The sequence below is a fragment of the Festucalex cinctus genome, chromosome 6, assembly GCF_051991245.1.
Source record: "Festucalex cinctus isolate MCC-2025b chromosome 6, RoL_Fcin_1.0, whole genome shotgun sequence".
NCBI classification, from domain to species: domain Eukaryota; kingdom Metazoa; phylum Chordata; class Actinopteri; order Syngnathiformes; family Syngnathidae; genus Festucalex; species Festucalex cinctus.
In genome coordinates, this window is record NC_135416.1 from 3,225,564 (window position 1) to 3,250,593 (window position 25,030).

The following is a 25,030-nucleotide window of genomic DNA, read 5'->3' on the forward strand; positions in this document are numbered from 1 at the left end:
CCCCTGCCATCATGGCCGCCACATAGACACAGCCGTTAGCCAAACTGCTACCACTCACTTCCATATATCTCTGATTATTACGCTATTTGAAAGAATGACAATAGACCAACCACAGACCAGTGATTTGGTGATAGTTACCGGTACTGATTTCTCGGTGGCGTACCTTCAAAACACTTCACAATGTTTATTTCACAAAAATAATTTTTTTGTAATCAATGAAAGAAGTAGAAGTTTGACCTCCTGAACCTACTTATGCGACTTACAGTAGTTCACATACAAAGTACACAGTAGTGACACACTCAAGCGTCGAAAGTGAACGGCAACAAAACCGAGAGAAATAAGAATCTCCCTCCTCCTCTTCTGACTTCACGTGACCACAGATCGTACTGAACTTCACCACCATGGACCTGTACAAGAGCAGCCTGTGTTGGTACGACTACATGGAGGTGCGCGACGGCTACTGGAGGAAAGCTCCTCTGCTGGGTCAGAAGCCTGCAACACACACACACACACACACACACACACAACAATTAAAAAGTGTGGTGAGTCATGAAAAAAATAAATAAATAAAGAGATGTGTGACCGTGTGTGTGTGTGTGTGCGCCACAGGCAGGTTCTGTGGAGACAAACTTCCTGACGTCCTGACCTCCACCGACAGCCGAATGTGGATAGAATTCCGGAGCAGCAGCAACTGGGTGGGGAAAGGCTTTGCTGCCATTTATGAAGGTAACTAAATTTTTTATATTATATGAAAAATACCAAGCTATTTGCGGGGATATTTGCTGGCCCGTACATAGCGAAAATCCGCTCACAACTGACGTCCATGATAAATGAATAGAAAAATATAGCCATATTTTATGTAGTTATTTTTAAACGGGGATAAACTTCCAATAAGCATTTTCCATGAAAGATGGCGGGTTCGCTGAAAACTATTGACTTGCTAACAGCTAGCATCGATAGTCGTGGTTTTATAAGCAACGGAGGTTTGAAAGCAAATGGTGGACCAACATGTAGACAGGTAACATAATAATCACAGGTGCGTTTTTATCCTCTCTGAAATTTAACTACTAATACATAAACTTAATGAGTCACTGAAAGTAGTAGTATAATAAAGTCTATTCTTCTTCGTTTGTGCCTGCATGACTGCAGTATTATACTGCCTCCCAGTGGCCAAGGCGGGCCCACCAGAAGGAGCAGCACAATTAATAATTCAACTGCAGCATTAAATATTGCTTGCACAAACTGTCTAATTCCTTACATTTTATTAATCACATTATGTTATGGTTGTACGTTTGTAATATTATAGAGTGCCATTTGTCCGTATTAAAAAAAAAAAAGGAATGATGCTGAAACAGATTAATGATATTTCCATTCATTTCAATGGGGAAAGATGTTTTACAATGTTAACGTTTTGAATTGCGCACATAGTAACACCTAATTCAATATCTATAAGGCTGCAACATAAAAATGTGGAAAAAGTGAAGCACTCATTCCGGATTATACTGAATAAGCGCATAATCTAATAATAACAACACGTCTCTTTTCTTTCTATGATGCACTACTTCTTGTGTGCTTATTGCAGCCATCTGCGGCGGCGACATCAACAAAGACTCGGGGCAGATCCAGTCCCCCAACTATCCCGACGATTACCGGCCCTCCAAAGAGTGCGTGTGGAGGATCACCGTGTCCGAGGGATACAACGTGGGCCTCTGCTTCCAGGCATTCGAGGTGATTACTTGGCTATGTTTTTGTCCGATGGGGGGTCCTCTTCAAGCTGTGGTGGGGAAGGCGGCGGTCCACCAGTGAAGTCACGTGAATAAAAAAGGCCAGGGAACTCTCAGAAGTGTGCGTGGGAAAGTCTGGATTGGATTTCACGCTCTTATAGGATGATAAAGTGCAAGTGCTTTTGTGTGGGTGTTCCAGGAGTCATCACGCATCTGACTCCATCAAAATCAGTGGCGTGCGGTCATAATAAGCTATTAATGGGGTGCATGCCCAAGCCCTTCAAAATAAAATCATTGAAAATATTTCCGTCAGTGTCTTAAAATACAATACCGTAGTTCTACTGTTTTGGTCTTAAATTTCAATATATTTTATCCTGTTTTCCTCGCGGGAAGGAAATACACTTTTTTTTTTTTTTTTTTTTTAACATTCCATTTGATGGCATTACAGTACTTTATTAATTTGTATATTGAATCATTGACTTTCGGTGAGGAGAACTTCCCAAAAATATTTATATTTTATTATTATTCAGTATGTTTACACTATACTGTTTCTAATATTTTAGTTATCTCCCTCCTCCTTTTTTTTTTCTTCAATTCCTGGTAGATCGAGCGACACGACAGCTGCGCGTACGACTACCTGGAGGTGCGCGACGGCCCGTTGGAGACGAGCCCCCTGATTGGCCGATTCTGCGGCTACGACAAACCCGAGGACGTGCGCTCCACCGCGCACACGCTGTGGATGAAGTTTGTGTCAGACGGCACGGTCAACAAGGCGGGCTTTGCCGCCAACTTCTTCAAGGGTGAGCTTGTTTTTTTGGACGTTTTCGTGTTGGATTGCAAAGTTGGGAGCCATTTTCAGGGTAGCTTTGCACAATTTTTCGATTGCGACGCCAAATTCTGAATTCTTATTATTGTTCCGTGTGTTCCAGAGGAGGACGAGTGTTCCAAGCCGGACAACGGCGGCTGTGAGCAAAGATGCGTCAACACGCTGGGAAGCTTCAAATGCGCCTGCGATCCAGGCTACGAACTCGCACCCGACAAAAAGAGTTGTGAAGGTAACGCTGTTGTTAATCTAGCACTGACTACGACAAATGTAGCGTGTCAGGAAGGAGCATGGTGAAAAGTGCATATACGTACTATAATAAACCTGAACTTTGATGACAACGTAGTGTGTAGGGCGAGTGGAATCTGATTTTTTTTTTTTTTTTTAAACATTCTTTACTGTCATAAAATTGTGAAAAGAAGTTGGATAATTAGCTATAAAACTAGTTGTGTACTCACCCTTAACTTTGATGACAATGTAGTTTGTAGGGGAGTAGAGCTGGTGCATTTCTGAAGGTGAAGGAATGTTTTTCAACATTAACTGCAATTCAATTATGAATATCAGTTAACTAGTAACTTTATTTAAAAGCAATGATGAATAGTCTTGTCAGCTTGAACTTCAATGATGATGTACTGTGTACGGGAGTAGAAAAGGAGGATTACCTAAGGCAAGACAGTCGTCTGATTTTATAATATAAATTCTTAAAAAAAAAAAAAAAAAAAAAAAAGTCATATAATTAAGTATAAAACAATAACCTGTGTACTCACCCTTAACTTAGATGATGATGTAGTGTGTAGGGGAATTTGGGGTGTATTCCTGAAGGCAAAGACATTTTCGTAACATTTTTTACTATCAGAAGCGTAAAAGTAGACTAAGGATTGTATGATTACACAAAATCACATAGTATACTCACTGACTCCAAACTTTGATGATGATGCAGTGCGTAGGGGACTGGAGCACGGGGGTAGCCTGAGGAACCTTTTGCCATTCCTGAATGTCGTGCATTGCGCACAATCATAACAAATAACCACTGCAAAATAAGGCGATGGGTTTGGATGACGATGTAGCGTGTAGGGAGGGAATCTGGCTAAAGTTGTAAAGAGCATCCTTATTTCCACACAGCGGCTTGCGGCGGTCTGCTGTCCAAGCTGAACGGCACCATCAGCACGCCGGGCTGGCCCAAAGAGTACCCGCCCAACAAGAACTGCGTGTGGCACGTGGTGGCCCCTACGCAGTACCGCATCTCCATGCAGTTTGAGGCCTTTGAGCTGGAGGGCAACGAGGTGGGTGCAGCCATCCACCTTTTGCTGTGGCGCCACCTAGAGTAGTGGAGGTGTGACGTCATCACGTGTTGATCAGGTGTGTAAGTACGACTACGTAGAGGTGCGCAGCGGCCTGTCGCCCGACTCCAAGCTGCATGGGAAATACTGCGGCACCGAGGTCCCTGAAGTCATCACGTCGCAGTACAACAACATGAGGATCGAGTTCAAGTCGGACAACACCGTGTCAAAGAAAGGCTTCAAGGCGCACTTCTTCTCAGGTAAACACACGTTGATGTGGGTGCCTGTGTGTTACGTAACATATTATACCATAAGAAAACATAGCGCAACATAACGTGACAAACATTAACGTTGCGTAGCCCAACGTAACATGGCACGAAATAATGTTGCATATTAGTAATGTAGCTTAGCATTACATGGTATAAAATAATGTGCAAAGCATAATGTAACATTAACATTAACATAACATAGCATAATGTAACGTAACTTAGCATAACATAACAGCACATGTGGTATAACGTAACATAGCGTAGCGCAACGTGTCCAATGGCTTAACGTAACATATAACGTAAATCTTGAAATTGATAGCATAAAGTAGATAGCATAAAGCCTACATAACATAGCATAACGTAATATAGCACAACATAAACATAACGTAACATAGCATAACGTAGATTAACCTAACAGTTTAAAGTAATTTAGCATAACATTTAGTCGCAAATAACATAACACAGCATATCATAAAATAACGTAGCACACCGTAATGTGGTATAATGTAACATAGCATAACATATTTTAGCATAGCTAACGTGGCATAGAATGTCCAATGGCGTAATGTGACACATAACGCAAATCTTGAAATAGCATAAAGTAGATAGCACAAACCTTATATAATGTAGCATAACGTAACGTAGCGTAATGTAGCACAACATAAACATAACGTAACATAGCATAACGTAGAATAACGGCTTCATGTAATGTGGCAGAACATTTAGTAGCATATAATATCATAAAATATTGTAGCATAACGTAACGTAGCACAACGTAATGTGGTATAACGTAACATAGCATAACATAGCTTAGCATAGCTAACGTGGCATAGAACGTCCAATGGCGTAACGCAACATATAACTTAGATAACATAAAGCCTTTTTATTACTAACATAACACACTGCAGCGTAACGTAAAACAACATAAAAATAACGAAACCTAGCATTACGTAGCAAAACGTAACAACTTATCGTAGCATAGCATATTATAAAATTACGTAGCATGTTGGCTGAATTTAGCATAGCAAAACAGCATAGGTCAAAATATATCTTAGCAACACTTGTAATTACACTGCGGTGAAATTATGACAAAAGGTGCAGTCAGTTTGACCTCTTAGCCAAAATCTTAGAAACCACTTTAACTTCCGCACTATTAATATTCAAACTAGTTCTCAGGTGTCCCTAAAGTTGTGATTGGTAAGTTCATGTATGTCATGTCTGTGTCCCGGGCCTCCGGCGTCTCCCGGGCAACCCGCGTTCCACCCTCTACCCACCCCTCAGACAAGATGGCGTTGTGTCCTGACCGTTTGCTTGTGTTTGAGTCGTGCCGGAATGCAAAGCGAGGCCGTTCGGTCGCTCGAGGCCGCATAGCTGCCGCCGCCGCCACAGACTCGGCCAAGGTTCGAGGTAACTTTGACGTGATTGGCTGCTGGGAAAGTCTTCATGGATCGTCGCCGCCAGATCCATTCTCCTCCTATTTGAGGGAAACATAATGCTCTGTCCCAAAGTCCACCTTTTTACCCCCAATCATTCAATTGCAACAGGCTACAAACTAGCTGAATTAAAAGTTACAATTAAACTTTTTTTAATACCAAATTCAGAATTTTTGGAGCTGTATTTTTTTCTACGTAAAAAAAATATATTATTGAATTTTTTTTCCCATCATCGTGGACAAAAAGCATGAGTTGCTGAATTATATGATTTTATTGATATATTTTACCATTTTATCTGAAAAACTACATACAAGATGCAAAATATGGCGATACATGTTTTTTTTTGTTTTTTTTTAACAATGTATCTCAGCCCTGTCTTCAAAGTGGACACAGAGGACACTGCTATGATTCCCCAATGAAAATGACAACAAATATCCCTCAGCCTATTCAGAGCAAAGGAACCATTTGTTGACTTTTAGGCCAAAAAAACAACAACAACAACTTCAAGGCAATCCAGATGCAGATTTCCTCTTAGTCGCTCATATGCATAATGACCAAACGTAACATCGCTGTGCACATGAACCACAATTAAATCGGTGTGGTGTTTGTTGTGCACGCGAATGTGTGACAACAAGGCTTCAACTGGAGGAGATCCCTTTGCACCTCTCCGGCCCCCACACACACATAGACACACACACACACGTCTAGTCCACGTGAGCGTAACTTGGGGTGTGTGTGTGTGTGTGTGTGTGTGTACGCGGTGACTGAAGGATTGCTACAATGAACGCGCAGTGTGGCATCAGCGGCAAAGCTCCTTAGACAGTGATACAGCGAGACTGGGCCCACAATAGCAACATAATACCACAACACACATACACACACACGGGCAAAAAAGGAATGGCACAATAAAGAAAAATTAAGACATTAAGGGGAAAATGTAAGACATTAATGAACACTGTGGGACATAAAAGTGGACATTATGAGACATTGTGGGATAGCATTCGATATAATTGGGACATTATTGTAAAATATGTGCCAAAAAATAGATATAATGGGACACAATTGTGACAATAGAGGACACTATCGAACACAATAAAACTAACGGAACATGATTGGAAAGAACAAGACCTAATCAGAGACATTATGGGAACATAATGCGACATAAAAGGGGACAAAAATGAAAGGAAAATTATGGGAAACTAGGTTATATCTCCTGAAAGGATGCTGATTTGCGCGCATTTTGTTGTCAGACAAGGACGAGTGCAGCAAGGACAACGGCGGCTGCCAGCACGAGTGCGTCAACACGGTGGGCTCGTACGTGTGCCAGTGTCGCCACGGCTTCGTGCTGCACGAGAACAAGCACGACTGCAAGGAAGGTGGGTACAAGTCTAAGGCTTGGCGCCGGTAGTCCAATACGATTTTTGCAGACGGATTCTGAGCTCATGTGTGGTGGCTGTCGTTGTATTCCAACTTAGCGCTTACACGCTTGCCGACATGTTGCTACGCTCCAGTGGCGCGACGGTCTCATTGTGAGACGTTTTGTGTGTAATTAGTCAGGATTGTTTGGCGTGTCCATTTCACACTCAACTTGTCAGCATTGCTTTTTTTTTCTTTTCTTTTTTCAAATGCCTACCGCTTGCTGCTTCCTGTTCCCTTTCCATTTCCTTTGACCTCTTCCTGTGCAGCCTTCATTTCAACTTCCTCTGTGCGTGTGCGTGTGTGCAGCCGAGTGCGAGCACAAGATCCACAGCGCCAGCGGCAGCCTGAGCAGCCCCAACTGGCCCGACAAGTACCCCAGCCGCAAGGAGTGCACCTGGGACATCACGGCCACGCCGGGACACCGCGTGAGGATCGTAAGTTGGGTTGCCTTCAAAATGGCAAATATTACTGCAGATTTGCACCAAATTTGTTTACAAACGGCATCCAAATGCAACGTCATCTACCCCCAATAAATTAGGACTTTAATTGGTTTACAAAAAACATGCAAGTGCAACATGATCTTGTTTTTACATTAACTAGATCAGGGGTGTCCAAACTTTTTCATTTGAGGGCCACATACAGAAAATCCGAAGGACGCAAGGGCCACATAATGTTATGAAGAGAAATTGTGTTTAGTCCTAACAATTGTACAAATATTTTTTGTGCTTTTGCATATTTAGAAAAATGCTCCAGTATATAAATCAATTTATTTGTAATATGGCAGTAGGGTTATTATAGTTTTGGAATTTTTCATTTTAGTTTTTATTTTGTTTTGAGTTTTGTTTTTTTCCCCCACACATTTTGCTCTTTTACAAAGAAAAAAAAAAGATGTGTGATACGAACTACATAATTTCACTTACAAACAGTAGACTTGTTTTTGGTACGATTTTCTAAATTCCACTGAGAATTAAATCAAAGGTGCACATTTGTAATGGGGCTAAAACGCGTGGAGTGTGGTCACGCGATTGAAAAACGCCTCGGGTGACTTTCCCCATCTGTTTCCCTCACAAACACACACATGCACGATTTTGTGTGTGCATTTGGCCTGCAGGTGTGCACACATGCATGTTATGTGCCAGTAGCCCATTTCCTTCATACCTAACACAAACGGTTGATGTTGTATGTCTGTACTGGTAAAAAATATATATATATATATTAAAAAAAAGAATTAAATGAATGAAATATTTAAAAAATACCAACCAAAAATAAATACAAAGTCATAACAGTAATTGAGTAACTATGAAACTAAGATATTTCTATTTCATTTATACTTGTATATCACTTATTACTTGTAGTAGACCAGTGGCTGGAGTCCTGCAGGTTTTGGATGTTTCCCAACACAGCTGATATATAAAAAGCTCATCAGCAAGCTCTGCATAAGCCTGATAACGATCCCGTTGATAGGAATCAGCGTCGGTTTGGACACCACTGTTAAGTAGACCATCAATGTCCCATAACATGCTGCCCCCTACTGGTATGCAGCGTTGAGCCTGTCAAGCATTCGTTGCATTTTAACATCACGAATCAGCTCAGTTTGATTCTTCTAATATTTAAAAATGAGGATGTAATAGTGGACAGATCAGATATGCAACTCTATGACATGCTTTTCATGAGGTTACAAGGTCTTGCAAGCACATCCTTGCCCTCCGCCATGGACACGCAGTCATTAACATATAATTCTATAATCTCCTAAAATCGCTTATGTAATCAAAAATATGATTTGCAAACACAGTGGAAACCATTGAACCCTTGTCAAATCATGTGCATCTCTCTGTCTTTCTCTCGCTCTCTTTTTGTTTTTGCTCACACCTAGTAACAATGTCGTGTGTATAACCATCAATGAAAAGTGTATTGAGATATAACTAGTTGTACTCCACGTATTTTTTTGGGGTGGTATTTGGTGTAGAAAAATCATTAAACATTTTTCTAGGAAGCATAACTCCCTCTCCCACCCCTCACCGTTTAGACGTTCAGCGAGTTCGAAATCGAGCAGCACCAAGAGTGCGCCTACGATCACCTGGAGGCCTTCGACGGCGACGGCGATACGGCGGCCATCTTGGGGCGGTTGTGCGGCAGTAAGGTGCCCGAGCCGCTGGTGTCCACGGCCAACCGGATGTACCTCAGATTCATCTCCGACGCCTCCGTGCAACGGAAGGGCTTCCAGGCTACTCACGCCACCGGTACACTAAACCACAAACGTTATTATTTTATTATTATCAATATGGAAAGAACTGATACAAACAACAGAGGCATTTGACACTCATTCATTCACTTCACTAACTCACCGCAAGTTAGCGTTTGGCTGGAACAATGTCTACATCTAGTGGCTAACACGAAAAACACACCAGGCTTTAAACGTAGCAGCGGCGAATATTTTTGCTCTTAAAAGCCATTTAAATCTTTAAAAAGTCCTCCAAATGAAATAATAGTTACGAAAAGGTTTTATACCTACAACCAGTGCTTCAATGCTGCTACATGCAGTAACGTTAACCAAAAAGCAACTTCAGTCACTGGTGACATGCTCTTCCTTGTGTTGGGCCGGCAGACTGCTGCTGCCCCCTATAGGTGTGGAGTATTAAAAACTGTAACGTTGATTTGTTTCATTAACTTAATTAGTACATTACATTAACATTTAATGCTGCGTTAAATCTCGATTAGACAAAAATTGATTATTTTCCCCGCAAAAATAATTTAATACAGTCAACTAAACTTTATATATAAAAACATAAAAAATAAGAGCATCAACAGCTGGACCAAAAACACAATTATAAAAATAATAAATACCTTTTTTTTTTTCTTTTTTTTTTACATTATAATAAAAATAATACAGACATAAATACATACATACATACATAAAAAATTATATTATTATTTCCCAATTAATACAAATAAATGCAGTATACCCTCAAATAGTGTCCATCCCAAAGTTGTCATGTGCACAGAGTGTGGCGGTCGTCTGAAGGCGGACGTTCGGCAGAAAAACTTGTACTCGCACGCCCAGTTCGGGGACAACAACTACCCGGGCCACAGCGACTGCGAGTGGCTGCTGACGGCCGAGCAGGGTGACGGCATCGAGCTCAGCTTCGTCACCTTCGAGGTGGAGGAGGAGGCCGACTGCGGCTACGACTTCATTGAACTCTACAACGGCTACGATGCAGACTCGCACAGGCTCGGGCGATTCTGTGGCTCGGGGGTAAGAAAGCACACGGAAAAGAATTAGATTACAATTTATTCAACTCTGGTGACAAATTGTGAAACGGTGTCTATTTCACAACATTAATTCATTTCAAACTTGCGTTAACGAGGGACAATGTTTTCCCTCCCGTCAGCCCAGGGAAGGAATCTACTCGCCCAGCGACGCCTTGCTGATCCGTTTCCATAGCGACGACACCATCAGCAAGAAGGGCTTCCACATCCGCTACTCCAGCACCAAGTTCCAGGAAAGTCTTCACACCAGGAAATGACCTCCCGAAAACCTCCTCGTCCCGTGGATGGAGATACCTCCCCCAGGAAAAACTCCAGGGTAGAATTACATAGAGAATTCCGGACGTTTGGTCGCGGACGTCAAAGCTGCTCGTCGGATGCGGGACTGGCAGTGGCAAACTGCGACTGCGCTAAGGAACCTTAAAAAAATGGAAAATGCATCGAGCATTTACGCATCCTCCATTCTTGAACTGTACAGATTATTGCAAGACTGTTGATTTTATTTTTGTTTCCCCACCACCACCATTTACCACCTCCAAAATGGCTTTGGATGTTTTTTGTTGACGTTAAAGTGTACAGAGAAAAGATACATACAAAAAAAATATCAGACCTCCATCAAGGAAAAGCAACCTGAAAAACAGAACATGTTTCTGCTTGACTGGCAGTGCAGTTCAACTCCACCCCTGTAGGTGGTGGTAATGTGCATTGTAAACTGCCAACATTTTTTTTTTTCAGCACTGCTGTATTTGCTCTGGTGGGACACTTGCCCCTGATGTAAGCAGACTGTTATAGAAAAAAAAAGTGGTGGTCGTGGGTGGGGGATGGTTGGCCATTGCACCTCTTTGTCCTCAATGCAAGGGGACTATAATGGTGAAAAAAGTGGGAAAGGAAATATGGTGGGTCACTGTCCAACTTTGCCCCAATTTAAGAAGCCTATAACAGCTCAAATAAAGGCCAAAAAAAGTGACAAAAAAATCTGGCAGGTTACTGTCGTTACAGTAAAAAAGGTGGGCCAAAAAACAAAACAAAACAAAACTGAATTTCCGTGGGTGGTGGGAATGCACATTACAATGATGGTGCCACAGCCCCATCTGCTGGATCTGGTGGGTCACTGCCCCACTGAACCTCCTTGCAAGCGGTCAAAAGAAATTATGACATAACTAAATGTAATAGTTTCTCTGTTCCAGTATGTATTTGTGCATAATCATATTAACTAAAAACTAAGTGCAATGAAAACGTAGCAGAATTCACATTTTAGAGGTTGCAAACGGACTAATTGAACCCTTTCATTCAATGCTTCCAATGCATCATTTTTTTTTTTTTTTCGTCTGGTGGATATCAGAAAGGGAATATCTGTGGGCACGACGGGCAAGGAGACGTTCCCATTGGTGCTACAGGGACGGACATGATGGACAGCACTAGTCCTGTGGAACTACTTTATTGCCTTAGTACTACGTGGATGCTTTGTTTGGTGTGTCATGTTTTCATCTTTAAATGCTTTGGGGCATTAAAATAGACAAGGAAAAAAAATGAAATAAATGATTGGATGTATAGTATCTAAGAAGTATTAGGGCAACAGTGTAAAAAAAAAAAAAAAAAAAGACTACAGGAATTAAAGTATTTTTCAGAATGAGGACATAATTTATTTCCCCTAAATATGACAATTTATTCCACATAATTAATTAAATCAGGCTTTTTTACTATTAGTTAGATTTAAAAAAATTTGAGGGAAAAAAAATCAGATTTATTCCCTTCATGACTCAAATTTGTCTCTCTAAAAAAAGCAACTTCATTAACATAAGGACATTAATCTCTAAAAATTCGACTGAATTGACTAAGATTGTTACTTTTTTCTGGAAGTATTTTATTTAGTGTGGCCCTAATACTTCTTCGTGTCATTTCGTAGCTGTTCATTCAAACGTATTCATGTACAATTATCACGCACATTCCCTTCCTGCATCAGAGTGTTATAGATGATATATAACGTGTGTGTTTATGTAAAATGTTTTGAACTGGAATGACGACAAATCGCCCCTACGTGCCAAGCTCGAGAAGATCCCTAACCAATGTGTTTTATTATTATAAATATTATTATTATTAAGAATCTATGTCTGTGTCTGTGACGCTGACATGTCCTACACGTTCTCTGCATCATTAAAGTACTCACAGGTCGAAAAGAGCTGCCAATGTACGACTTACCTTTTTTTTTTTTTGGCCCAATGAGCCATTGTAGAGCCAAAATGGACGTCCGAAGTCGTGCGGTTTTCTCACACCCCAAAAAGCCAAGAACGGGCAAAAAAATAAATAAATAAATCATGAAAATATCAAAATTATATAAAAAAAAAACCACAACGTTCTTTTTTTTTAAATTCCAACATATAACTATAAATAGAAATGAATAAGAGACGATTAGTGGTCTTTTCCGTAAGTGCCTTTAAAAAAAAAAAACTGTCTTCGGCTCTTTACCTCCACCTGTTGTCCATCCGCAGTCCTGCAATTCTTTTTCCCATTCAAGCGCAAAAGAGGTTTCTCTAATAAGAAAGATAACATGCTTTATGCATACAGTACGCTATGCAGAAAAATATTTTTGATTGAAACACTCACCAGTCACAATATTAGGTAGACCTGTGCAATTCAGATTTATTTTTAATTTTTTTGGGTCGGAAGTCGGACTTTTCCGAGTTCAAACCAGGAAGTGTGTATGGGAACGCCCCCTTGAACTCGGAAATTCCACATGCGAAGTCGGAAGAAAAAAAAAAAAAAAGGATCCCGACTTCACCGGCAGACTACAATGTGACGTCACTCTGAATGGCAAAACACAATTTACTCGAGTATAAAACTAGATAGCTTTCTTCATTCATAAATATCTGACAAAGCTCAAGTAACGCATGTACATGACAGTATTGCTGCTATCTCCCTGCATGAAATTATATGCTTATGAAATAAGATTAAAATTATAAATGAAGCAAAATTGAAAAAAGGTACGTTTTCTGGGGGTCAAAATGAGTTTTGAGGACCAAATTAAAAAACTATTTATCACTATCCGCCATTTTGGTTGTTTACGTTCGCCTCGAACGCTTTCAGGTCGGAACTGGGAAAAACCAACTGGGATGTATCCGACTTCTGACCATCCTCGAATGCAGCAAAAGCGGGTTCAAATTACGTCATTTTCTATCGCGCTTGTCCTCATGACGGTCGCAGCGAACTACATTGTATCCCAGCTGACCTTTTGGCGAGAGCACCTTGGGGTACTTGAAAACAATTCTTCTGCTAATGAACAAAAAAAGAAATGTCAAGTGTAAAAGGACGGAGGCCATTTTGTCCAAACCTGCTTTTTTTTTTGGTCACATAGCATCTTTAATACCACCATTATAATAATTAGGATATCAAAAGTATGGAGTATACATTACATCGTTTGCATTGCGCCACACAAACCGGAGCTGATTTATGTCGGTATAATCTCTTCCTTTCCCCGCATTTTCTTCTTCTTCTTCTTCTTCTTCTTGTGGTGGTCTCCACATTGTGCTGACCCGTTGAGCCTTTGTTCGGGAAGAAGAACACTGAATCGGACATGAGGCGATAGAAAAAGCTCCCAAATGTTACTTGTATGCTATACTCTACTACTTTCCAATACCGGCGGTAAATCTCCATATAAGTCACCAAAAAGTCTTCTGTTAAGTCTTCTGGTCTTTCCTTATTATTATTACATTATTTGATTTTTTTTTCTTTTTTTTTTTGCAGTCAGGTTCTTGTTGAAGCTGTGGGAACAACAGTCTCTTAGAAGCCATGCCTGTTTTGTTTTTTGTTTGTTTGTAACAGTCCCAGTAAGAATCTCAGGAGTCCCAAAGGTGTGTGAATGTGTGAGACACCAGAAGGGAAAAACAAAATAAAAACAAAAAGAAAAGTAGTCAAAGCACTCCCCTGGCTTACTTGACGCGGCGTCTTACACGCTGGTGATGGAGGCCAGGCAGTTGGCGGGCTTCTGGAGTTTGTCGGGCTGCGGCGGGGCGGGCGGCTCGGGGATGGCGCGGAAGCTGAAGGGCAGCCCCGCGCCGCCCGGGCCCACGTGGTGCCCGGGGCTCAGCGCCGGGTTCTGGCGCCTATTGCTCTCCACGATGCTGGACGTGTTGGACGCCAGGCTCTCGCGCGTCCTGGATGAAGCGAGACGAGACTTTTAGTGGAAACTTCAAGCTACACACAATTGTCGATTTGGAACGTAGTGAGATAATAAACGTTGGATAATGAGCCACATGCTGCATCACCGAGTGCTTCGACTGTTGTCGCACACTACCCACAATTGTTTAGTTCAGGCCAAATATATGGCCCGGGGGCGATTTGCGGCCCGCCGTCCATTTTTCAGTGGCCCGCGACATGTGCTAAAAATGGCATTTGACTCAGTCCAAATAAAATACAAACAAAAATGTTTGGAGATGGTCAAAGTAAGAAGGGAGGGTGTAGAAAAACACAGGCGCTATTAAAGGTTATTTTAGTTCACTAAAACTAACGAAAAAATTCTAATTCAAAAAATAATTTTGTTAACGAAATAAAATAAAAACGAAGATGCTTTTTAAAAAAAGAAAACTAACTGAAACTGCATTTTATGTTTACAAAACTAACTAAAACTAACTATAATTATAGAAAACGTCCTTTGTTTTAGTCTTTGGTAATTAATTTAATGCATGAGCCTTTGGGATGATTTTAAATGTGATTTTTAGTAGATTAATTTTGATACAAACCAAAGCCCATGGTGTTTTTTAAATATTGTGCACAAGTAATACACATAAAAAAAAAACTAAAACTAATACTGAAACAAATTAAACTAAAACTAAGCATTTATTAAAGAACTAAAACTAATAATAAAAAAACTAACTAAATTAAAAAAAAAAAAAAACCTGAAAATAAAATAAAAACTAAAATGAAAAAGTTTGCCCACCACTGGCTTAGATGGTCAATGTACAAGGGGTTTAAAAACCAACCAACCAACCAAGGTCTAGGGAAACAGAAGCGATGGATGCTGGGGTCGTACCTCGGTGAGTTGAATCCGCTGTCCACCGTAACGCTGCTACTGTCCATGCTGTCCAAGCGCGCCGAGTGGGCCGACTTCTGGCTGCCGCTGTTCTCCGTCTCCTTGGGGCTGAGTAAGGTCAGATTGGTCTCCAGTTTGCGCTGCAGATCATGATCCTTCTCCCGCTGCAGTAGCCACTTTATGGTTCCCTCCCCGCCGCCGCAACCGCCGCCGCCCACAACGCCGCCTCCACCAGTGCCACTGCCCCCGCCGTTACCACCCGCTTCTCGATGGTCCTTGCCATCCTCTGCCTTGGCCAACTCTTTGTGCGGGTCCTCCTCCGCCTCCTCGTCATCCTCGACGTCCGAGACGTTGTAGTAGTCAAAGGAGGCGGGTGGGACGGTTGGCTCTAAGCAGCCCTGTAACAGCGCAGGCGAGGCCGAGGAAGTGGCTGAATTGGAAGGCTGCTGGGGCTCAGGATTGTCAAGGGCCTCTGTTGATTTGGCGTGCGAGGCTTTCCGCAATGTGCCAGACTTGGTGTAACTGCTGTCCGCGTAGCCTGCGGACAAGGCATTGTGTGGCGGTTTGAACAAGGTGTCCTTGCTGAAGATCTCCTTCCTCTTGATGGACATGCTTCCGCCGCCGCCGCCCCCTCCGGGGTCCACGTTGTGTTGGTGCGGTGTCAGGCGGGCGCTCTGCGCCGGCTCCGGCGTCTGGCTGGGCGTCAGTCGCACGGAGCCGCTGCCGCCGTTTTGTCCCTTTGCCGCCGACAAGTCCTCCTTGTACTCCATCTTGTGCGGCGAGGTGAGGTGAGGCGTTTGGCGGTCTGCCGGAGAGCCCTTTCGGCGTCCTCCTGATGAGGTTAACGTGTCATATTCTGATTTTGCCTGAGGCGAGGGGGCAGTTAGGATTGTTTCGTTTGACGTATTGCACTGGAAGTACTCGTCCGCTGAGGGCTTTGGAGAAAGTCCCATGAGCTCATTGTACGTCGGCAGGCTGTCTCTGCTCTTGTTCCTCTCCATCGTACTGCGGACCCTTAACTCGTCCACGCTCCCTTTCCCCAAATCAGGCACATTGAAATCCGAGTGGAACTTAGCAGCAGAGAACATGATCCTTGAGTAGTGGCCCGACTTCTGCGTGGCGCGCAGGGTGCCGTCGTCCGTGTAGTAGTGGCCACGCTCGTCCGGCCCGGCCTCAAAGTCTTCTGGCGGGCCCAGCGACGGCCCTTTAAGGGAGTTGTCCATGGACCGCGACCGCTCCTTCGCTTGGTCTGACCGGTCGTGACGCGACTTACGGTCCTGATTGTGACTGTGACTCCTCTGCACCCTGGACTGGCACGTTCCCCGAGAGGGCTCGGGAAAGGGCATCTCTGTCCTCCTCTTGGCGAGCTCCCCGGACACGTCCCACTCAGGCGTGACGGGGCAGCACGACTCCGTGATGTTAGGGTTGCTGTGGACGAGGTACGTGGCACCGCCGCTCCGCCGCCGCTCCAGGGTGTACATGGCCTCCCGAGGGGAACGCACCAACGAGTGGCTGAAGAAACGGTAATCCCTTTCCATGAAAAGAAGATCCCAGTTCGAACCCTCTGAAGGCTCCCCCCGGGAGGTCCGCGGCTTGCTGTGCGAGCGAGACTTACCGTGCGGGGCTCGCCGGTGGCCACGACCCCGTCGGCTGCGGGCGCTGTGCTGCGCCGACGACCCCGCCTTGTGTTTCTGCGTGCGCTCTTCCTCCAGCCGCTTCATCACGGCCGTGTGCCGCGCCACGTTCTCTACCGTCAGGTCGGGGTTGATACGCCGGATGATCTCCATCTCGATCTCGCGGGGGATGGGCGCGGCAGGCACGTCCTCGTCGCGCAGCGGCCACTCCTCCGGCGGAAACTGCGCCGAGAAAGTGGCCAGCTGCCTCATCTTGTCCTTCTTGAAGCTCAGGCGAAAAAGCCGAAGACCGAACCGCTTGGATTGTTTCTCGCTGCTTCCGCTCCCCTCTTTCTTTTTGGTCAGGGTGTCCGTTTTGTAAGGGAACGAAGTGACGCTTTTGCTTTTGTCCGCCGGATCTTGGGGTGCTTGCTGGGCAGGTGGGGACGGGAGAGGAGGCGGGTAGGGGTAGGACGGCGGTTCTCCTCGGTGCTCCTTGCTCGCCGTAGGTTCGCCGCCACCGCCATGGTCCTTGGGGGTCTTACTCGGTTGGGGGTCGGCCTTCTGCTGCTCCTTTGGTGTCTTACTCTGACGCCTGGGCGGCTCCTCGCGTCGGGAATTGTACGAGTCATTGTGATTCTTGCGGGACGTCCTCTCCGACAGGCAACCGGGCGTGGATGGCGTGACGTTCCCCGACTTGGGCGAAGTACACTGCTGAGGTTGTGGTTGCGGGTGCGCCTGTCGCTCCTGCAGCCGGTCGTCCAGGTGGTACCACTTGTTGTTGCTTCGGATGAGGGACGGCGTGATGAAGTAGGTCTGAGGTGTGACGATGAAGTAGCCCTCTGGAGTCGGGTAGATCTTTCTTTCTCGCACCAGCATGTTGAGGGTGTGTCGCAGAACCTCCAAGCTGGGTGTCGGCACGCCTTCAATGAAAACACACAATATGTAAGAAAAAAAAAAAAAAAGTAGCTCTCAAAGCATCTTTCACTACATTTTCTTCATTTGAGTCGTGGGTTAGTTGGAGCCTGTCCTAAGCTGACTTTTGGCGAGAGAAATGGGGTAGACTCTGGACTGGTTGTGTCCATTGTGTTTAAAGCTACTCCAATACTCGGGAAAAAAAAAAGTCGACCAAGTCGGATAAGTCAACTTAAAAATAGTTCGACTTATATTTTCTGCCTCAAAGCTCCGCCGAACATGTTTGCGCCGCCGTCCATGTTTCTACACGGGCCATTTTTGCAATTGCACGCAGTGGACAGGAAGTTATTGACTGAGTTCATTGTAGCTAACAACCAGCTGGGCTCCACCTTTACTCGTGGACTATTGTTGCGTGATTTAAAATACCAAGTTGAGCAAGTGTAACTCTAGACTCTAGTTAGCCGTGACCCAGATGAGGACTAACGCTACAGAAAATGCATCAGACTTCATCACACTCGCATTATAAGCAAAGGACTGCCAACCAGTCTTGGGCCTACAGCACTTCTCTGGTTTGGTACTATTGTAATTTCACGATTTCCTGACTATACAATATTCTAAGCCTGAACAAACAGACAATAAAAACAACGGACTTGATGAGAGTCTGCGGTAGCAGCTTACCTGGGAAGCTGGCAGTGAGGTGCTCCACCAGAGCCTCCTGGCTGACGGGCTTGTGCGCGGCGTTCATGGCCGAGATGGCCAGGCACAGGATCTCGCCCAGCGGGATGAACTGTGACTGGCTGATGGGCGACATGCTGATGGGCGACACGTCACCTGCGAGAGAGAGAGCGAGCGAGCGAGCGAGCGAGAGAGAGAGAAAGGAAAAGAATGGCTCGGTGAGTGAGAGAAGCGATGACGTAATGGTCAAACGGTTCTAGCTCCACCTCGTCCTCTCTCTCTGTTTCACACTCTCTCTCTCCTCTCTCATCTTCCTGTTTGTGTGTGTGAGCTGCTGCGGCAACATTCGACAATGAGAACTTGGCACACATGCGCCACGTGCCGTCGCCTTTGTCAAGTTGAGCAGGCTTCGGCGTGGCATCACTAACGCACCACGTAACCCCCCCACCCCGACTATACCACCTCACACGACACCGCGCTGGACGGTCAGTGGAGCAACGCCATGACGTAATCACCTCATCTCAAGCAACATAGCTCACGTGCACACTTTGGAGTAAACACCAAGAGCTTTTATGAGGGGTGCACAATAATGCTCTTCTTAGGCTCTTTTGTAGAAGTGTACGCACTACAAATCGAACCAAGATTAAATATCTCAGGTCAAGGCAAGATAGGCATGCTTTTTCCTTCTAAGATTTCTTCTTACCGGGCGGTTTTTGTGCAAAAGCATTTCTCTTGCATCAAGCATTTTAGCATTTTATTCCTTAAACATCTTATCTTTTTTTTTTTTTTTTGGACATTTCATTTGTGATGAGGAAAATCCTATAACTACAAATACATAGATATACTGCACAGTTTTAATATAGTTGCACAGTTGCAAGGGTCAAAACAGGTAGTCAAAAGGTAACCAAAAATAGTGCAAAAACAAAACAAAACTGCTGGATCTGTGCGGGTGGTGGTATGTATGGTGAGCAAGCGTGTGCTCTCAGAGTGAGTCCTTGTAACTCGATATGGCGATAAGAAGTACAATAGCAGTAAATGTACTTGATTTCACTTGGTTGGTGTTTTTCAGGCAGATTATTTTGAGTGAATTAGGAAATATATCTTTCATTTAATTCCTTTAATAAAGAATTTTCCACTTTTTGTAGTATTGAACAGAGTTCGGATTTCGGCGGCGTTTTTTTTTGTTTACAAGCAGGGCTGAAATTAACTAATATTTCAATAATTGATTATTCGGTTGATTTTTTTTTTTTACATTAATCTATAAATAGGATAAACAAAATTCTTAAAATTCCATTCCTTTATTCAAAAACAGGACATCATTTCAAACTGACAGTGCAGGAACTTGCATAAAATAAACTGATCATCATTTAATTATTGGTCTGGTCCAGAACACGTCGGAAAATCTGCAAAAATGTTGATCGTTGTTTTCCAAAGTAAAAGTAGATGTTTGCAAATTTCTTATTTTGGAAAAAACCCCCAAAAAACTCAAAGATAATCACTAATCAGTCTGCTTCCGAGAATACTGATAAGAGGCACGAAATGTGTACAATTTGAAGTTAAACAAGGTCTCTTAATTAATCGATTATCCAAATAGTTGTATTACTTCTTGTTTTTTTTTCAGCCCAGTGTAGCACACAGTTAGCAGGCTACACACGAGTTCAAGCTATGTTTTCCAAGTGAAAATTTCCTGTTCTTTAGGTCGATTATTTTGTTTCAGTATTTTTCATTGAGCTTGTTTTTGGAGTGCATGGTGAATGGAATTTTTTGTTTTCCTCTCTCGGTCACTCGCACCACTCACCTGACGCCCGAAAACTCGGCGGGGACGGCGAGAAATGGGGAGGAGGAGGGGGAGGAAGGTGCTGCTTCTGCACACGGATGTCTTTCTCCGAGCCGGCCCAGGCCCGCCGCACGTTGCGGTTCTTCTTCATCGTGACCCCCTTGTTTATTTTAGGGGAGAGGGGGTGGGGGGGGGGGGGGGGGGGGTGTTGAAGGAGGGCAGGGGGGAGGTGGACCAACCTCAGGGGCTCAGCGCCTCCCCCGCATGGGGTACCGAGCGTCCCGCTAGAGCGATGGCACACCGGACATGGCAGGAAGGAGAAGCGGCGTGCGTCTCATTGACGAACGGCGGCGCGGTGTCGGCGGCGACGGCGGCTCGCGGCGGGCTCCCTCCCGGGAGGCATCACCCGGCCACCATTTGCATGCGTGGGGAGGCACATTACGCTCCGATGCGGGGGGGTGACGGGGAGGGGGGGGGGGGGGTGCTGAGGGAAGGTGGGAGGTGACACGGGGTTAAATCTAATAAAAAGAGAAAGGGTGGAGGGGTTTGGGGGGGGGTGTCGTTTTCAGGATTGTTCTTTTCCCATCGAGGCCCGACAATAGCTCAACGTCGTCCGGAAATGAAGTCAGGAAAAAACAAAACAAAACCAAAAAAACACCTGCATCCAAATCAAAGCTCCTGCATTCAGCCCAACGGTAGTACGCCGAGCGGCGGGGACGCCACGTTCACCTCCATCTTTATCCCCGTCGAGCGCCGCCGCACACACACACCGAGACACCCCCGTCGTCCTTCTTTTTTTCTTTCTCCACCGCTGACAAACACGAGTAAAGGGCGGGGAGGGAGATAACACAGCCAAAAACGGGAGAGCATAGGAAGGAGGGGAAAAATCAAGTCAAGAATAGACATCCAGCCTCGATGGCGGCGGCGGCGGCGATCCGTTAACCGTAGCATCCATTCATTAACGCAGGGGTGGGTGGGTGGAGGGGAGGGGGCGTGAGGGGGGGGGGGGGTGTTGTGTGTGAGAGAGTCGGGGAGGGCGGGTGCGGGGTTGGGGGTGGGGGGGGGAGGCAAACTCCAGTCAACGGCTCCTCTTCCCGCCGCTAATGCTGCAGCTGCTCCCAGCACCTCCAGGAAGGGTGTGTGAGTGAGAGCATGCGTCTGGGTGCGAGATCACTTGAAAAAATAAAATAAAATAAAAATAAATAAAGAATAAAATGGATGAAGTCAGTTTACTGCATCTTCACCTTGGTGACTTTTATGAGGAGGTGGCCACAAAATGGCACGTGTGTAGTGGGGGTGGGGGGGGCATCTTGTGGTGTCACAACCAATCTGCCCCAGTTCAGTGACACTAAAGAAGAGAAAAAGATGAGGAGGAAAAGGGAAGGGGGGGGGGGGGGGGGGGGACTAGCTCGCCAGCCATTTTATTCCTCAGTAGTGCTGCAACAGCCTTTGTTGCCATGACGACGCAAGCCGATGAGCTCATAGCTGTTACCTCGTTGAACACCCACCGAAGTACCCCCCCCCCCCCCAAAATCCTTCTTAAAGTGGCAGTCGCTCACAATAGGAGCCGGGGAAGATGTCATACGTCATGTGACTGTTTTATTGATTTGGCTTCATTGGTATTCACTTCATAGGTAAGCATAGGCAGCACAAGCGGTTGACAATGTTGCCGTGGGCGGTTCTGTGTTCAAATCCGTGTTGGCTCGGATAGTTTAGTTTACTTACAATATTTACAGAAAGTGTGTCGGTGTCATTTCATGTTTTTAAAAATAACAGCCTACATTAGGCTCAACGGTTACAAAAAACGATGTTGGCTCGGTTCATTGAAGATTCAAAACTCTGATGTTTACACCAGGCTCAATATTATGAGAAAATATTGAAACGCCTTTGGTGTTTTTATGAAAACATGCACATTAGACGTGATGTTTACGACAAAACATATGCCGGGTGAATTCATTGATGACTCAAAATTGTTTTCGATATTTACGCTTTGTTCTCTACGCTCAAGTGTCTTTAACGTTTTTATTTAAAAAAAAATTGCAATCTTTACAAAAAGTGCGTAGATTAGGTCCATTGAAAATGAAATATTTTCTACCTACTCATTCACTCGCAGCCATTTTCACTGTTTTTCCTGGCTGTTTTACTGAATTTTGACTAATTTTGCAAGGTCCAAAGAATATTGTGTTCTATGGCTACAAAAAAAATATGGAACCTACCAAAAGAAAGATTAGAGTCTCTTCTTTCATCAGGAAAAAAAAAGTATACATTTCTATCTGTTTCCGTTTTGCATTGCAGCAATTAGCATTAGAATATAGCTAAGTTTCATCATTATTCACAAACCTGTTGAAAACACTGGGGAAAACAGCTTGTTGCAACATGGCCCTGGTTGATCTCTTATACTCTGATGCCACCTGCTGGACGTTTTTTGTAATAAATGCCATTGCTTTAAGTGCCCTCTTCAGGTCAGAAGCTGCATCAAAGCCTTCTATATGCTCTAGCATAAAAAACAAACAAAAAAAACCTTATAAATACGTTTTTGGGACCATGGCAATATTTAAAATGGAATGTGTTTATATGTTTTTGGGAGCAAATGAGTTAACATGAACCATTTGTGTTCAGTTGGTTGCTTAAAGGGTTTTAAAGCACCGCAACATAGATGCTATTTAGCCTTAGCATTAAGCTTGCAGCGACTTTTTTGGGGCAGTTGTTCGGCTGTTTCAATAGACAAGGTGGTAAGTTTGCTTAGTTTGACAGTAAACATCACGTGAGAGTGGCATAAAACAGCTGGAAGCCTCATTTTGACAAATTGTTTACTACTTGCTCTCATCATAAAGGCTCATAGCATGAAAAACTCAAGTCGGGCCACTCGTATCTCAAGGCACCGCTGTGCAGTTCGAGCCTTTCTGCCCTCTAGTGGGAGCTTTACAACGCATCATGTAAACCTCATAATGTAGAAAGTATAGGAAAACATTCCTGATTTGACAAACGTTTCCCGTCATTCTGTGCCGGGACGCTCCCTTTCCTTCCAGGCGCCTAACGCTGGGAATTCACCGGCACTTTTCAGGAACAAAAAAAAAAAAAAAAAAAAAAAAAAAAATGCTTTTCCTTCCTGCTGCCCCAATTGTGTAGCCAACGGATACCAAGACCCCCAACTAATGGGATTTAACGGTCGCTGCTTAAAACCTTTTGACAGAAAACACACAACTTTTATCCGCTAGTTTAAAGAAGCGGTGGGAAATTGCAGTGGGACATCAAATCGTATCACGACACTGAAACAATACTTTTGTATGAATCCAACTCGCTTTTCAAACCGAAATTAGCGAGGGTGATAAACGAGAAATTTCTTGTAACATAATCGATACATAGAGAACCAACAACAACAAAATCAAGTTAGCTTTCCAAAGGAATTCATTCATACTAACATGCAGGAAACGCTAAACTGCTTGTGAGATAATTGATTATTAGACAAGCAACGACGGTACATATTAATATCTGTTATATCAGTTATCGATATATATATATATAACAATATCATACTTTGATCAGTTCAGTGCATCAGTATTTTTGTACAAATTTAGCTAATTTTTTAAGACGTGGGACGACGGATGTAATGATATCCAAACATCACGATACAATATCACGATATGAAGGTCACGATACGATAATTATCACAATATTGTGGGGAGGTTGGTGATACAAAAAACTTCACTCCCAAAAACTTTTCTTTTCTTTGTTTTTTGTTTTGTTTTTTAATGCAAGAGCACAAAGAAGACTTTGATGTAGCTTCTGACATAAAGAGGTGGCTAAAAGCAATGGTAGTAACTACAAAAATGGCCAGTAGGTGGTGGCAGAGTATAAGAGATCAGCCAGGGCAACGTTGCAACAAGCTGTTTTTGACACTGTTTTCACCAGGAATGTGAATATTAGCTAAGTTCTCATGATACAAAAATATTTTTTTCCTGTTGAAAGAATAGACTCTAGTCTTTATTTTCGTAAATTCCATGTTTTTATATCAATAGTACATAATATTCTGTGGGCCTTACAAAATCAGTCAAAATCGAGTAAATTCAGCCAGGAGCGAAGGGGGTTGCTTCAGTGAAAATGGCTGCGAGTGAATGAGTTAAATAAGCTTTAAAAAAAACACACACACACACACATTGAGGATGACACATAAATTCGTAATAATAATAATAATAATAATAATAATAATAATAATAATAATAGTGTGAATTGATAACTAGTGTTGAAGAAAGGACCAACCTATGGAGCTGATGTGAAAGCCCGGCGGTGCCTTCAGGGTCCTTCTTGTCCATCCGTTCCTGAGCACTTGGAGGTGATCTTCGCGGCCTCGGATGAGCAGCACATGCTCGTCGAGCCAGCCCAGGAAGAAGACCTCCGCCAGGGCCCGGGTGAGCGCCTGGTTCCAGAAATGTCGCATGTTGGTGGCCTTGAAGTCCGCAAACACCTGGTAGCCCGCCGGCACGGGCACCGGCACCGGCACCGGCGACGGGACCGAGGTCTCGTCTTCACAGTGGCCGCTCAACCTCGACAGCACCACGGCCAGCGAGTGCGGGGCGATGCCGAGCACTTTCTCCTCCATCGTCACCGAAGTTCACGGTCACAAACACGGCTCCGAAACAGCTCCATTCTGTCAAAACTTTTTTACAAGTTTCTTCAAAACAAATTTAAGCTGTTTGCGGAGAATATTTAAGTTGAATTTTAAGGGGGAAAAAAAAAAAAAAGACCAACTAGCTTGTGCCACCGCTAGTGCATTTTAAACCAAGTTTGTAGAGCGGGCAAGTGTAGGGATAG

The 25,030-nt window shown here is 43.9% G+C and overlaps 2 protein-coding genes and 1 long non-coding RNA gene across 8 annotated transcripts in view; 1 reads left to right on the top strand and 2 right to left on the bottom strand.

The window, feature by feature from the left end:
• tll1 (tolloid-like 1) overlaps nucleotides 1-11,247 on the top strand; it is a 28,545-nt gene extending 17,298 nt beyond the window's left edge. For all 3 annotated transcript variants that reach the window (XM_077525282.1, XM_077525283.1, XM_077525284.1), the window contains 12 exons: nucleotides 381-483; nucleotides 610-726; nucleotides 1,583-1,728; nucleotides 2,329-2,524; nucleotides 2,654-2,779; nucleotides 3,670-3,830; nucleotides 3,907-4,087; nucleotides 6,780-6,905; nucleotides 7,255-7,382; nucleotides 8,975-9,188; nucleotides 9,951-10,201; nucleotides 10,338-11,247. In XM_077525282.1, coding sequence (XP_077381408.1) covers nucleotides 381-483; nucleotides 610-726; nucleotides 1,583-1,728; nucleotides 2,329-2,524; nucleotides 2,654-2,779; nucleotides 3,670-3,830; nucleotides 3,907-4,087; nucleotides 6,780-6,905; nucleotides 7,255-7,382; nucleotides 8,975-9,188; nucleotides 9,951-10,201; nucleotides 10,338-10,472 — 1,884 coding nt within the window. In that variant the 3' untranslated portion in view covers nucleotides 10,473-11,247. The remainder of the gene's footprint in view (nucleotides 1-380; nucleotides 484-609; nucleotides 727-1,582; nucleotides 1,729-2,328; nucleotides 2,525-2,653; nucleotides 2,780-3,669; nucleotides 3,831-3,906; nucleotides 4,088-6,779; nucleotides 6,906-7,254; nucleotides 7,383-8,974; nucleotides 9,189-9,950; nucleotides 10,202-10,337) is intronic.
• On the bottom strand, nucleotides 133-9,738 carry LOC144021190 (uncharacterized). 2 transcript variants are annotated; one of them, XR_013284068.1, is made up of 6 exons: nucleotides 9,457-9,738; nucleotides 9,026-9,193; nucleotides 3,461-5,570; nucleotides 3,315-3,363; nucleotides 3,006-3,087; nucleotides 133-492 (listed from the first exon to the last, which is right to left on the bottom strand). It is a non-coding gene; the product is annotated as an uncharacterized LOC144021190 (long non-coding RNA). The 2 variants fall into 2 exon arrangements; XR_013284069.1 differs by having other exon boundaries at nucleotides 8,968-9,193.
• Nucleotides 11,248-12,827: 1,580 nt separating the features above from the next.
• Nucleotides 12,828-25,000, bottom strand: stox2a (storkhead box 2a). Of its 3 annotated transcripts, XM_077525122.1 has the most exons (5): nucleotides 24,479-25,000; nucleotides 18,445-18,597; nucleotides 15,239-17,774; nucleotides 14,143-14,363; nucleotides 12,828-13,751 (listed from the first exon to the last, which is right to left on the bottom strand). In XM_077525122.1, the coding sequence occupies exons 1-4, from the start codon at nucleotides 24,816-24,818 to the stop codon at nucleotides 14,156-14,158; spliced, it is 3,237 nt and encodes a 1,078-aa protein (XP_077381248.1). In that variant the 5' UTR covers nucleotides 24,819-25,000; the 3' UTR covers nucleotides 12,828-13,751; nucleotides 14,143-14,155. The 3 variants fall into 3 exon arrangements, with proteins under 3 accessions (XP_077381248.1, XP_077381247.1, XP_077381249.1); XM_077525121.1 differs by having other exon boundaries at nucleotides 12,828-14,363; XM_077525123.1 differs by lacking the exon at nucleotides 24,479-25,000 and adding an exon at nucleotides 20,240-21,197 and having other exon boundaries at nucleotides 12,828-14,363.
• Nucleotides 25,001-25,030: the final 30 nt, after the last annotated feature.